At 42.4% G+C, this 14039-nt stretch overlaps 1 protein-coding gene across 1 annotated transcript in view; it reads left to right on the forward strand.

Annotated features, from left to right (window-relative positions):
- The window catches only part of uacab (uveal autoantigen with coiled-coil domains and ankyrin repeats b), a 94417-nt gene that overhangs the window by 55406 nt on the left and 24972 nt on the right, over nucleotides 1-14039 (forward strand). Inside the window, exon 2 of the mRNA XM_072464831.1 lies at nucleotides 6016-6146. Coding sequence (XP_072320932.1) covers nucleotides 6016-6146 — 131 coding nt within the window. The remainder of the gene's footprint in view (nucleotides 1-6015; nucleotides 6147-14039) is intronic.

Below are 14039 nucleotides of genomic sequence, written 5' to 3' on the forward strand. Positions count from 1 at the left end.
TTCTGTTATTTTTTTTTCTTTTACTCTTTTTATTTTTTTTTTATTTCTGATAACCAATTATCCAATAGCAGATTTTAATTGTTTGTTTCTCTTTTCGATTCAGGTTGTTTTATTTGCACCAAATCACCAAGACAATATCCTATGTTGTGAAACAAACAAACTTTTTTATTATTTTTAGTCTTGGATTTTTCGTCTTTAATTTTTTTTTTACACAATTAACCCAAATCGTAAAGCCAAGATGAGCTAAAGCTAATGAGTGAGTTAGCTTCAGAGTTGGCTTCATGGGGTCTATTCACAATACAATGTAAAAAACTGCTGAGAATGGGCTCATATGAAGAGAAAAGGGAGAAGAGAGAGGAACACATCAGCTCTTTATAAAAAGGTCTTATTCAAGAATGTATATTTTTGGTGTTTTTGGAAACCGAGTAAAAATATATTGGTATATTATTGATATCTGGATTTGTTTGTGATAAAACTAGACCAACCCATGATTGGACACCCATAGCCTGAATAAAGGGTTGAAAATAATTGTTTTATTTCTTGCCTTGTATTTCTTTGTTCTACAGTGGCATAAAATGAATGCTAAACGTTCTGTGGAAAAACAAACAAGCTTTTAGACTATATATAGCATGTTAGCTAATCGTTAATCAGCTGCACACGTCCCGACTAGTTTCAATGACGGACTCGCTGCATGCACAGGGCACTTACAGGCACCGCGGCAGCCGAGAACACTAGCAAACTGGTCTATAACTCTAAGGAAAAATGTTGCGGGTTCGACTCCTGTGCCAGACCGGACCGGCCAGACTGTGTGGAGCTTTACAGGTTTCTGGGTGGGTTTCCTCCAGGCAATCCAGTGTCCCCCATCAACCCAAAACAATGCACAATAGGTCCTGCTGGGAAGGTAGTCCTGACCAAGCTGAGCTCAAGATCTGGAGATGCCCCAGCAGCCTTGAAGGATGGGTCAAATGCAGAGGACCAATTTCCCTACGGGTTAAAATAAAGTCTGAACTAATCTACTCCTTCGCAGCTGTAAAGTACCTGGTCAGCATTTGATCGGTTTATGTGCGGAGACAGTGTTCTTGCTGGGCGGCCCGCCATGCTAAAACCCCTCAGCAAGAACACTGGTACAGTACCTGTGTGGTGGGTGGATTGTGGGTCCCTGTCACATGTCTAACTCTGGCTGAGGCACTGACAGATCTGATGACATAACGTCTCTACACATGTCCAGGGCCGTCACATCACTTCACCCCATAATCCCATAAACTCCTGCTCACACCACTATCGCCTATCACCCAGAGTGCAGCTTTACGGTGCACTGATCAGATGACGGTGTATTTCTCACTCATGATTTCATCTGTCTGGATGTTAGTCGGAGGTGGGTGGGTCCAGGGTGCAGGGAGCACAGGGGAAACATTTGGTTAAAGGTGCACTGTGTAAGTAGCCTTGCCTTTCGATGCCCATGCAACAGATGATTTAGAAACTTGGGTCAAAGCCTTGTTAAAAGTCATTATTGCCATTTTATTTTAGATATTAACGAATTATTTTGAAAAACTGGCCTCTGAGCTAAAGGCTAACTGACTTTAAATTGAGATGTCTGATGTGCAGCTCTGTGAGGGAACTGCTGGGGTTTTGGGCTTCACAAAAATAAATTGTATTGAATTGAATGCTGTGCTTTTTGTAAGAATCTAGTGGGACTAAACATCCTCTTTTACATGTTACTGTGAGGAAAGCAGAGAAATGACAAATATCATAAAAAAAAAAAACATTTCATATAATTCATTTGGATGTGATGCAACGTTCAATTTGTCGTAACTCTGGAGCATCAGCCAAAAGAGTTTGAGGAATTTCATGTCATGTTTCAATGTCTGACAATGAGAATGCATTTTTATAATTTTTTTTTGGGAATCTCTCATTTGGCCTCAAACAAGAACCTCTTTTGTGTCCTATGAATTTGACTTCATACTTTCCTATCGTGTCTTGTCATTGCAGATCAATTCAGAAGCTATTAAACAAATTGAACATTCCTAGTGAAGCCATTAATGCAAATTCAAAGTATGAAAACATTAACCTTTAGGAGTTTAGAACCATTTGGTGTTATGGAATATGACTCGTAGACATCTTTAAAGACAATTTTTATTTGTAGACTTTCTGGACTTCACCCTGATTTGTGACATCAAAGGTAGAGATCCAAAGGTCTCCTGTGCTGTTTTTTGTCAGATTATTTGGTGCATGCAAAAGAACATAATTGTATTTGTGCTGAAAACACGGCAGATTGTAGCCTTGAGCTAATTTTCATCCATTGGCGCGTTTTGAGGCCATAACTCGCCACTGGACTCGTTCTGAGCATGACTCCAATCACGTTCATTACAACTGTGTGCCTACATTTGCATGTCAGGGCAAGCTAACTTTTTTTTTTTTTAATTGCTCCTTTGTAATTCCTTCTGCTGCAAGTAGATGGTGCTTCGAACTCAATTCCTGGTGTGGGAAATCCCTGACTGATGATGACATATGTGCTTTTTGTAGACATGAGATGCCAAAGCAAAGGACGTGTTTAAAGGACGAGAACAATACAGAAAATGCACAGTATTTATCTTTAACCAAATATTTCCGGAATAATAAAAGGTGCCTTCATTTGCTTTTTCAATCTGTCAGTTTTGCACTCCTTATGGACTGTCTCCCCGGCAGCATGCTAACGGGCCTATTCTTAACCAGGACATAAACAGATTCCTAAACAAATGCACACAAGCTCACAGCGTCAGATATGTACATGAGCCGTGTTCAGTATGCCTCGTGGCCAGGTGCCATTTTGGCACCTTTGTCTCCATGCTGTGGTGAGCAGCTTTAGTAAGGCGACCCCCTCCTGTAGCAGATATGTCATCTGCAGAGGACGACTGCGTGTTTGTGCGGATCATTCAGAACGCCAGTCTGGCCTCGGTCTGTAACACCACTCTTCTGCTGGCTTCAGGTGACATCACAACATTAGAACAGCTCATATCTTTAAGTTGATGATTGGGGCAGTTAAGGTTATGGTAGAATTATTATTATTTTTAAGATGTGGAATTTTTGTTTACTTTATAACATTTGATCAAGCTGATCCCAGTTGAACATGTTCTCTTGCAGACTGTATAGTTGTAGAGCAGCACTAATTAATAACTACGTTTTAGGTGACTTGGAACTTTGAGCGCTGATTGCTGTCTCTCTCCATTATAAGTGAGTTTAAAGTCATGGAAAAGCTCTTGGATAGCGCTGATATCTGAACTGATTGCCCTGGGGGACGTTGGCAAAAACTGATAACTTTCACTCAACATTTGTGAACAATTTTTGTGTTTATAAAAATGCAAAGTCGAAAGAATAAACACTTGCTGCTTCCTGTACAAACGGTATCGCTCCAACCTGCCACAATAGAGTTCTGTCACGTGACTGTGACGTATCTTGGCATAAGACAATCGGGATGTCAAGATTATTTGTTCGTCGGGATTATACATGTCATTAAAAGAATAAATATCTTTTAAGAAAATAAATCTAAATTTACAGTGTTTGTTTATCTGGTTGTGTATGTCACAGTAACTTTAGGGGTCAGAAAGTTTGATTGCAGTGTGTGAACAAAAGTGAATGAAGGATTTCACTGTTTGGTTCATGGTGTTGATAATCGTTCAAATGTGTGTTTCGTCTCACAATTAACCTGGCTCATATTTTAGGATGGGGAAGAAATCTCTGCTTTTTTCAACTTGTTCCTTGTGTCCTGTTGTGACACTTTGACCAATCAGATTCCAATGTTTCCCCCAGCTCTATTTAGCGTAGCGGGCCGATTCGCCCTTATCCTGAATCAATCAAAAGCCGCGACACTGCCCTTAATCTATCAGCTGTGCGTAGCGGCCGATAGTTCGGTAAAGTTAGCGTCATATTCACATATTCGGACTTCTGAGGTCAATAGCTCCTAAACGCACAAGTCTTTACAGATCATACACATGCCAAAATACTCATATTTACACTGCCAAGCGACTACAGCCTCGTTTTTAAAAATCAGCTATTTTTTGTTGGGAGGTTTGCCCTTTTTTAAAATCCCACGACGGCCTTCTGAAATCCCGGGGGAAACACTGATTTGTCATGACGTGACGCCTTTTCCCGACCTTTTTACTGAAAGCCTGTCCAGGTATTGTGAAGAACTCAATTCAGAGTGTTTCAAAGATCAATCTGACAGAGCCTGGTTATCTGTCAAACATCCCTAATTGGCCACCATAATTATGATTCCACTGTGCGATCCGCTAACGCTTGTTGATGTTTGTGCGTATCATTCCTCTGCTACAACGTCAGTGTGCCCAGCGTCCGAAACACTACTCCCATCTGGTTTGTAAATAAAACGTCTCGTCTTCTGTCTCCTCGCGCTCTCCTTGTGTCGCTAACCTTCTCCTGTGACGCCTTGCCCTCTGTTTACAGCCATGCCTTTAGTCCGAGGTCATCTTTTGTGCCAGCCCTCTGGGACAGCTGCCTGTACAGAGGGGTCCCACCGGGCTACTGTACCAGAGGGATCAGGGGCTTTGGGAGCAGCACCCTTTTAGACGTATCGGTCGACAACATCCAATAGTGTCCTGCGATAAGGCCCCAGCCAAGAGCACTTGAACTGTGCAGAACGTAATCCCCTAGTGACACTTGTATTTTCAGCTGGGCGAGCAGGAGCGCAGTGTGGGGCCGGCCTTGTTTCAGCCTGGCAGCGCTGATGGACACTAAAGCCATTACTCACGGTCAAGGCATGTCCACAATGTATTCTTAGCTCCTGTCTTCCTATCAGTCACTACAGGGAAGCTGGAGGTCAAAAAATAAAGAGGTAACCAGTCTGCAGGGCTGTCTGCACCAGCACTGTTTACAGGGAGGGCAGATATTTTAAACCTCCCATATTTACCCTGCTCTGCTCACTCAGCCGCCATTTGGACTCCAGCAACAGTAGAGCCAACAGGCGAGGAAAGAGACAAACAAGAGCAGAGCTTTTCACCCAGGAACCTACACAGAAGCAGCAGCTTTAGACCAGCAGCAGACGAGCAGAGCGGGCCAAGGGGCACAGCTCACATACTGTGGGGGGCTGAGCAGAACGGGCTGAGGGGCACAGCTCACATACTGTGGGGGGCTGAGCAGAACGGGCTGAGGGGCACAGCTCACATACTGTGGGGGTCTGAGCAGAACGGGCTGAGGGGCACAGCTCACATACTGTGGGGGTCTGAGCAGAACGGGCTGAGGGGCACAGCTCACAGACTGTGGGGGGCTGAGCAGAACGGGCTGAGGGGCACAGCTCACAGACTGTGGGGGGCTGAGCAGAACGGGCTGAGGGGCACAGCTCACAGACTGTGGGGGTCTGAGCAGAACGGGCTGAGGGGCACAGCTCACAGACTGTGGGGGGTCGCAGTAGCCAGACTGAGCTGACTGTTCCTGAGGAGGAGTGGCAGGAGCCGGCCAGGGCAGGTCCCAGGGCTGGCAGGGCTGGCCCTTCTGCTTCTCCACCTCTTTCCCCTCTTTTCTACTCCCTCTCCACTCCCCCACTTGTGTGTAAACTGCTGTGCAGTGATGAGCTCACCGGCAGAGCCTGTCTGCAAATCAGGAATGCTTACCAAATCTTCCACATGAACTACTCTTTGTGACTTTTTAGCTGACTTGTTGCACTCACTGGCTGAGTGCTGTGGCTGAGGAACTTTTTTCTTGTGTGCTGTTTGTGTAAAACGGAAAACTGGCGACCTTCTCTGTTGCACGGTGCAAGGACCAGCTGCCTTCACCCAGGATGAGCCGCTGGCTCAAATGCACCTCAATGCCTTTTGTATGTATGCCTTTCACTCTTGTCTATAAAAGCACTGCTGTGTAGATGCAATAACTGAAAACACATTTACTGAGGCATGTTTCAGCCTGAATGTGTCGTTAGATTGAGTAGCAGTGCAGGGTGTCACAGTAGTCTGTTGTGTGCACATGTGCGTCTTTTCTGTGCATGGATGTACACTGGATGTTTAATCCCTCTTCTGTCTGCTCCTGCAGAACACAGACTGGAACAAGTATGATGACCGGCTGATGAAGGCTGTGGAGCGTGGCGAGGTGGACAAGGTGTCTGCGGTTCTGGCCAAGAAGGGCATCATCCCCACCAAGCTAGATGTGGAGGGCCGCTCAGCGTGAGTACCACACCCCTGTTTTCATGCCTGCTGTGGTGCCCACTGACCGCTGTGGTGACCGCGGTTGTGGCTGCTATGTGCAGGTGGCGTACTACCATCAGTAAGATACATACTTTAATATGGAATAGAGTTCAAAATGTTACTATGGTAACAAAACTTGGTGCCCGCTGTGGTGCCTGCTCTCGTGCCCACATTTGTTCCTAAATGACCCTTACACTTTATTCCCATCCACACTGAAACGTTTGGACTGTTTACCCAGTCTTAATAATGTATAACAAAAATAAGCAACTCATTTTGAATTCCTGTGTATGTTAGTTTGCTTTTCTATAGAAGTTATGCAGATGATGTCACAACATTTGTAACTCTAGCAGTATGTGGCAAAGTTGTAGTAGAGTGTCAACAGTGAGTATGACATTTTTTCTCCTGTAAAAGATGTCAACACTTCTAGTTTGTGCCTGATATGTAACAAAAGAAACTTGAACAGATAAACCACAGAACACTGCAGCGACGCTCACACTTAAAGGGACGGGTTCACACCCTCGTTCTCTTCTTAAATAAGACTGTCTTTGTTGAGTCGAAGTGTCCTTTATCTCCCCATGTCGTTGGCAAACAAGCTAGCTAAACTCTGCACAGTCAAAGCAACAACAGATAAACTCATTTCAGTTCCCAATTTAACAGTAACTTAATTTGAGCAAAACAAAAGCTCCACAGACAGAAATTGGCAAAAAAAAAGCAGAGAAGCACATTGTATCAGCTGTGAAGCCCATAGTTCTGCCACTCAGTCAGAATGTTCAGGGCATTTTCAATAAAAAAGATGTTAATGTGTAACTTCTATTACAAAGGAAATTGTATTTGAGCTTTATAGAAACGATGCAGTATTAGTTGTATATTGGTAGATAAGATAAGACTATTCATTATGTTCAACTTCACTTTTGCTCCATTTTGTAATTTCAAATGATTTGGTTCTTTTAAAGAGTGTATTCCCAGAAAAGTTGAGAGTGCATAACATGTGTTTGTAGCTCATGGTGGTGGGAGGGGTCAGAAGAATGCAGGCCACTCAGTCTGCCATGAGCGCTCTGACCACGGCCTGTTTATCTAGTCTCCCGCAGGAAATGACTCCAAAACTCCTCCACACTCACCAGCTGACCACCGTCACGGGGATTAGTGGACGTTTTCAAGAGCCGTGCTGCGGCTGCTTTGCATTGTCCGTGTCGCTTTAGGTTAATCTGTTTATCGTGATGGATTATAGTTAGTGAGGGACGTTGACACTCCACTTGTAATGGTTTTATATTAGACCGTTAGGCGCCGACATTTGAAAAGCGGGGTGTAAGTGATATGATCTGCTGTCGTGGGAACTCCCCATGTTGTCATCTAGACAAGAATGTAGATGAATCAGGGTTCACCAGTGAGTTATGAAAATCACATGCTTGAAAACACTGTGAGCTCTTCCTTGTGCTAATCATACTATAGGTTCCACATATCTTTAGTACATCTAGTCCTGTAATATTTAAAGCGGGAGTATATATATCTATTGAAAATACTCGTTTTGGCATCGATACTAAAACTAGTATTGAAACTAAATACTAATTGAGTTTAACAAAACAAAACGACACATGAGAACAAAGAAAGTGCTGCGTGTTGCACGTATTGGGACAATAACAAGACATGAGCAAAGATGCACTGCGCGCCCTGTAGACTTCATGCACACGCCGGATGAGCTCGAGGTTGATGAACCGGACGGCTGCTGTTTAAACGCTCCTCTTGTGGAATATGTGTGACAGTCCAGCTCATGTAAAGTGTGTGTTTTTAAGCATTAGAAATCATTTTTACATTCATCCCACATTGATTCTAGGCACGATAATTACTATATCTATTTATCGTTGATGGGTCAAAAAAATGCTAACTGACAATACGCGACTCAATAAATGCGACTGAGATCCGGCTGCCGCAGCTTCGACCCGCATTGTGCAGGAGAAACACCAGCGGGCCCGCCGGAGATTCAACTGCTTGCGGGCCCCCGTCTAATTCTCAGCCTGCCAAAGCGCCGTCACGTCCGGACCCCAGAATGAGAATGAGGATTGGAGCCAACATGTGACTGTGTTTTGAGCGTGGTGTGTGCCGCTGAGTGCAGCTTCTCCTCCTCTGCTAAAGGTAGAAAGCTTTTCTTTTCTTCATGTCATCATCTACTTTCAGTGTCAGGTTTGGCCCGAAGAGAATGATGATCTGATCTGTGCAAAAGCCCAATTCTCTTTATATTCTACCTCAAAAACAGAAATACAATTCATTTACATTGTTAAAAATAACTATACCATTTAATTTTATGGCAGTTATAAGTAACCCTGAGAATTCTTTTCTCAGACTGAACCTTGGTGAAAAAGTATTGTCCACCATTGATACAGCTGTTTATTCAATTCAAAAGTTCTTTAATTGTTGCTTAGTTTGCCTGGAATTATTACATAAAACGGCGAGCTCAATCATATTGTGCATTGAGCTGTTTTCAGTGGCAATATAAAATGTATATTGTGACCGGCCTAAATGACGCACAAACTCAAACATGCAAAATGTTTTCAGTTTTTTGATAAATAAGACTTCCACCTCGTTTTGCATTTTCATTAGTTTAGTTTAATCTTTATTTGAAGGGACAATGTAAAAAAGATGTTCCGCACCAGATATTGTGCTGATGGATCATGCTGATTGTTATTGTCAAAAATACAGGAGACTGGCTCTAGACTCTCTCAAATCTTCCTGTTTTAGAAGCCTACATGTAGGTCATCACTCGGTCTTAATTTGTCCAAGAATCAGAACTAAGGACAGGGCAGTGGGCAGGGATAGGGTGAAAACAGGACTCAGTTATGACATGTGGGAATCACTCTAAATACAACTTTGGGTAAACTAATGATGAAGAAAAAACTTTAAACAAGTTTCAAAGCTCATTAAAGAGATCCTTATTGTGAACATGCATTAGTTGGTGTTGGGTTGGGTCTGTGGACAGTCGCTTGTGTAATGGCTCCAGAGTATGTCGGGCGTTGGAGGGATTTCACACGATGCTGAAAATACAAGCTGGGCATACCAGAGTTATGAAACAATGTATTTGTAAAACTGTGACCACTCCAAGTCCTCGACAACAACATATCTGCACCAAATCTTATAGCACATGATACATTCTGCTGCCGTAGTGGGCCCGGGTGAGTCATCGAGCTCGAGTTTCAGTCATTGATGATCGTGATAAGTTTGAGGCTTTTTAATGGATACGTCCACAGCCAATCATGTCAGTAGAAGCATGAGGTGGGTATGTTAATATTGTGATATTGTATTGTCAAAAGTCTCACAATATATTAAATTACTCCTTTGCTTGGATACAGTGTTTGTTTGATGTTAGAAACATCTATAAAACGAGGGAGCTTTACATTCTGAAAGACAAAATAAAGTTAGTCACAAACTTGTTAGTCAATGGAAATTAATGTTTGGTCTCATGGTCTTTGTTATTGCGACCAATTGTTAAATCGTGATGTTTGATATTGTGACATCCCTAATGTGAAGGAACATTCAATTCAATTTATTTTTGTAACACCACCAAAATCACAAAAACTGCAGTTGTCTCGGAGCAGTTGATGTAACTCCAGTTAGCATCGGTCAAGTGTAAAAGTTTTAAATTTGATTCTAAGTCTACGTTCTGAAATGTCCCTTAGGGGCTTATCAGTAAGTCACTGGACCTGTTTTTATTTCTAAGGTGTTTTAGATCAATTCCACAGTTAACACGGTACAAAATGTAAACTGATGTCTGTTTATGCTTATTGTTCAATACTAAGTACCACAAAACAGCATTGTATGTCTCCTTTAAATAAATCTAGTCCCAAAGCGATGAATCCCTCTCTAATGTTGAGTCCAATGTCCCAGCCTTGATCCCCTCATACAGTGGAGTTGAGTGGGCCGGTCACACAGCAGCTGCCCGGTGTCTCTCTATCACAGGTCGTTCTACCAGGGGAATGCCAAAGCTCCACTTGTAATTGGTGTCCTCAGCGGGCGGACTCATTAAAAACGCTTGTCTGGCACGTATAATGCAGGGCAGCTGGGATTAGCCTCACTGTTTGGGGGTAATAGATTTAGATCTGTTCTCCCAGCTGAGGAAGTAGCATTAGCTAGCTCTGATTTAGCAAAGCCACAGCTGCTTTCAGACAAGGATGATTATTTTATTTTCAAGCTAGCAAAGATTGACATCAGAGAGCAGGAAGAATTGAGTTTCCCCCATCAAGAGATGCTTTTCTTTTTTAGTAATACTGCCTTTAGTTTTGTATCTTCAAATGCTATTTATTCTATTTCTCGATTATTCTTTTTCATGGTCGTGTTGTCCGATAATACATATGTTTTTGAGGGTACCTTGACTACCTTCCATTGTAAGGTCATTTCGTTCTAGACCATGGCTATTAAACATAAGGCCCTGGGGCCAAATCATGTCCTACAAGCAATTTAATCCGGCCCACGACCCCATCCCACAGGTATTAAAAAAATAACAATAAAATCTTGTTTGGGTTAGTCCTGGGCCAGACTTTGTTGGTTCTAGTCCAGTCCTAGCTCTGGCTCAGTACTGGATGGGTTATTGGCCTTGGCCCTCCGGAAAAACTGGCCCTCAGGAAAAAAATGTTGATGTCCAGGGGACACCGCACATTCATAACTCCCTCTAGAGGCTCAGAGACAAGGTTCCTGGGGCAGTAGTGGAGCAGTTGGTAAACAGTTTCAGCCACTACTGATGGCAGTTTAATCCCCACTACTGGCAATGTTGTAGTGTACTTAGTCACCTTCTGCTTTTCTCTTTTACACTTGGTCTTTTGGAGATGGTGCTATAAATATATTTTTCATATTTGCAGTCAAGATGACACATTTCTGTTGTTGCATTTGATGCTGATGATCTTCCCGTCTGACGTGACATTGCAATAAAACATTACAAGATGATTTGTTGCTGTCCTGCTTGCATGTCTCCATGTCATGTCCTAAAATAGCAACAGTATCCTGTGTGTCAACCTGAGCGGGCCACGCAGCAGGTGTGAGGATGGACTGACAGGGCTAAATGTGCTCTTCTCCTGCAGCCGAGGCTCTGCTGTGGGCATCATAGTGCATAGTGTTAGTCTTGAAGAACATATTATGTTCCCTCATCAAAAACATAGCTGGATTTGTATTCAGCTTCATTCACACTTGTTTGATGATTCCTGTTTAGTAAGTCCTCTCCTTCTGATTCTCAAAAACACACATTCCTAATGTTCCACTTTTGTTTTTAAGTCTGTAAATCATCGCTAGACTCGTTCTGTGTATTTCTGCATCAAATCGCACTGTGGCTACGTGACTAGCATGTCGGGGCCCGTTTTGCTTTTTGTAGACTATTTTTATGTATTTTTTAAACATGAGATGCCAAAGCAAAGGTGCAAGGGCATGATTAATGGCCAATAATAATGAAGGAATCTTAAAAATAACTACATTTCAATCACCTTATTTTGAATGCACATTTGAATTATTATTATAAGTATAATAATAGTACAATTAAGTATTACATAAGAAACAGGTGGTGAAAACGCCAAATATCGCATTTGAAACCCTTTATGCAAATAAAGGGTTTCAAATGCGATATTTGGCTTATAAGCTTGTTTAAGGTAGATTCTCATTTTTAATTATTTTTTCCCCCCCGCAAAACCATTTAAAGCTAATTTCGAAACACTTTAAGTGGAAACACCTTAGGTCGCATAAACTCAATGTGAATACTGAAACCCACGTGACCATCAGACAGACCTGCTCCAGGCGCTGACTGGAGAAGAGGGCACAAGTGATGAACAAAGCCAAAATAATCCACATGATCTCATCAGGAGCTAAACAAACATCGCTGTGTCTTATAGCATTAGTAAAGTGCTAACAACCTGCTACATTTTGGACATGACAACCAAATAAGACAAAGTGCATCTCTGGCATCGTCGAATCAAACGGACGAGTCGACAATAAAAAAAATATTGTCATATTTTGATCATGTAATCTTATCTGGACTAAACTGAGTCTAAAACATACTTGAAATTACCTTTTATAACAAAAACTGTGGCATTATCAATTGAAAATGTCAAAAGAGGAAGATCTTTGAAATTGAAACATTTTCATCAATAATACACTTTGGTCATAAATATTATCTATCTAGAAGCTTTCAGTCACCATATTTCAACCTTTTATTTGATAATGTATTCAAAAGGTCTGTGTACAATAGAAGTAATTTCACTTCAATTACAACTAATTCTTAGTTGCAGCCATGATGAAAACAAAGGAAGGCAGTAGTCATCATAAACCCATTATTTATTGTGCCACTGGATTGTCGAGTGGAGAGCACACGTGCGCTCCAACCCGCAGTTTGCTGCAGTGTCCTTCCCCGGTCTCATCCCCATTCTGTACTGTACTAACCTGTGTAGTGATTCACTACGCTACGGCCCAAAAAATATATTTTTAAAAAACACATTATTTTATTGATTATTAGTTAATCCCTCACGCTCTGCACACCAGTTCACAAATACTGCAGTGAGTGAGGACTGCAGTTGCACTGAGGCCGTTTCACAGCTCCCTCGCTCCAGACTTGTCTACTGAGGCTCCTGGGAGGTCAGGACCCTGCGGTACCCCCCTTAGGAGCACCTTCTCCTGGCCATCAGCACAGCTTTTAATACCGCAGCAGTGTGGAGGTGTCAGCCACACTGTCTCCTCCGGCTGAGGCAGAGGCAGCTTCATGTGACTGCTCAGTGGATAGGTTTACATACAGACACACGTCAGACCCCTCCGACCCCCTCTGCTGCTGGCACCGGCTCTAAACGCTGGGGTCTGTCACAGGGAGGAGACGAAAGCTACTGTTTCCAGTCAAAGTGATGATTAAAGACATGTTGGCAAGTGTGAGCTTCAAAGAACTGCTCAATTAAGACTGCAGCGCTCTCCACTCACTCCAGCTCGCTCCAGCCGCAGTGAAATGTTGATATGATGAAGACCCAGCACCATCTGCTGCAGCCAGCAAAGAGGACCGAGTGTGGGGCCAGTCCTGACTCATGACAAGACATTACACTGAAGAATGGGTTATGTAGCGCTTTATAAAGTGCCCTTGCTGCCTATATAGCAATAAACTATGCTACTGGAGATCACAATAGCACAATAGCGTCCATCTATGCCTCAGAACTATGAAAACGTTTATCGTGTCGTAATGAACAACAAGGCCTGAAGGTCGGAGGCATACTAGCCTCCGGCCTGTATCTTTGTGGTGGTGGTGTACTTCATGCCTTTGTGTTTAAATTCTCTACTGTGCTTTAGAAAATGATTGTGACAGGTCTTCTGGTAAGGCAAGGCAAGTTTATTTGTTGAGCACAATTCATACACAAGGCAATTCAAAGTGCTTTACACAACAGGAGAAAAATGCATTAAAATCACGCAGACATGATAAATCACAGTTTAAGACATAGAAGCATGCAAAGAGAATCATTTCAGTCATATGCACAGCTAAACAGAACAGTTTTTATCTAGGATTTGAACATTGTAGAGGCCTGGTACTGTTGATATATACTTACCCTACTCTAATCTATTCTTTAAACTTTTAATGAAATATATGTAAAAGTAAAAGGCTTAAAAGCGATATTGACATGTCATTATTGTTGTTAATGTTAAAAGTAGTCTATTCATCTGCTAATCTAAGATGGCTTGAGTATATGGCTGTTGTCCTGGAACTGGCACTTTCTATCATTAGAATGTTGGTGTTATTATTTAGCGTGTTGAACTGAAGCCCTGAGCAAAGGATTTCCCCCGGACACGTTTCCTCTCATTCACATTAATCATCCAAATGTTTGAAATGATAACATGATTCAGCTTCACTGTGTCATATTGTGGAGAGTCTGT

The sequence above is a fragment of the Eucyclogobius newberryi genome, unplaced genomic scaffold (genome assembly GCF_026437365.1).
Source record: "Eucyclogobius newberryi isolate DKJ021-1_F unplaced genomic scaffold, fEucNew1.0.hap1 SCAF_5, whole genome shotgun sequence".
Lineage (NCBI taxonomy): Eukaryota > Metazoa > Chordata > Actinopteri > Gobiiformes > Gobiidae > Eucyclogobius > Eucyclogobius newberryi.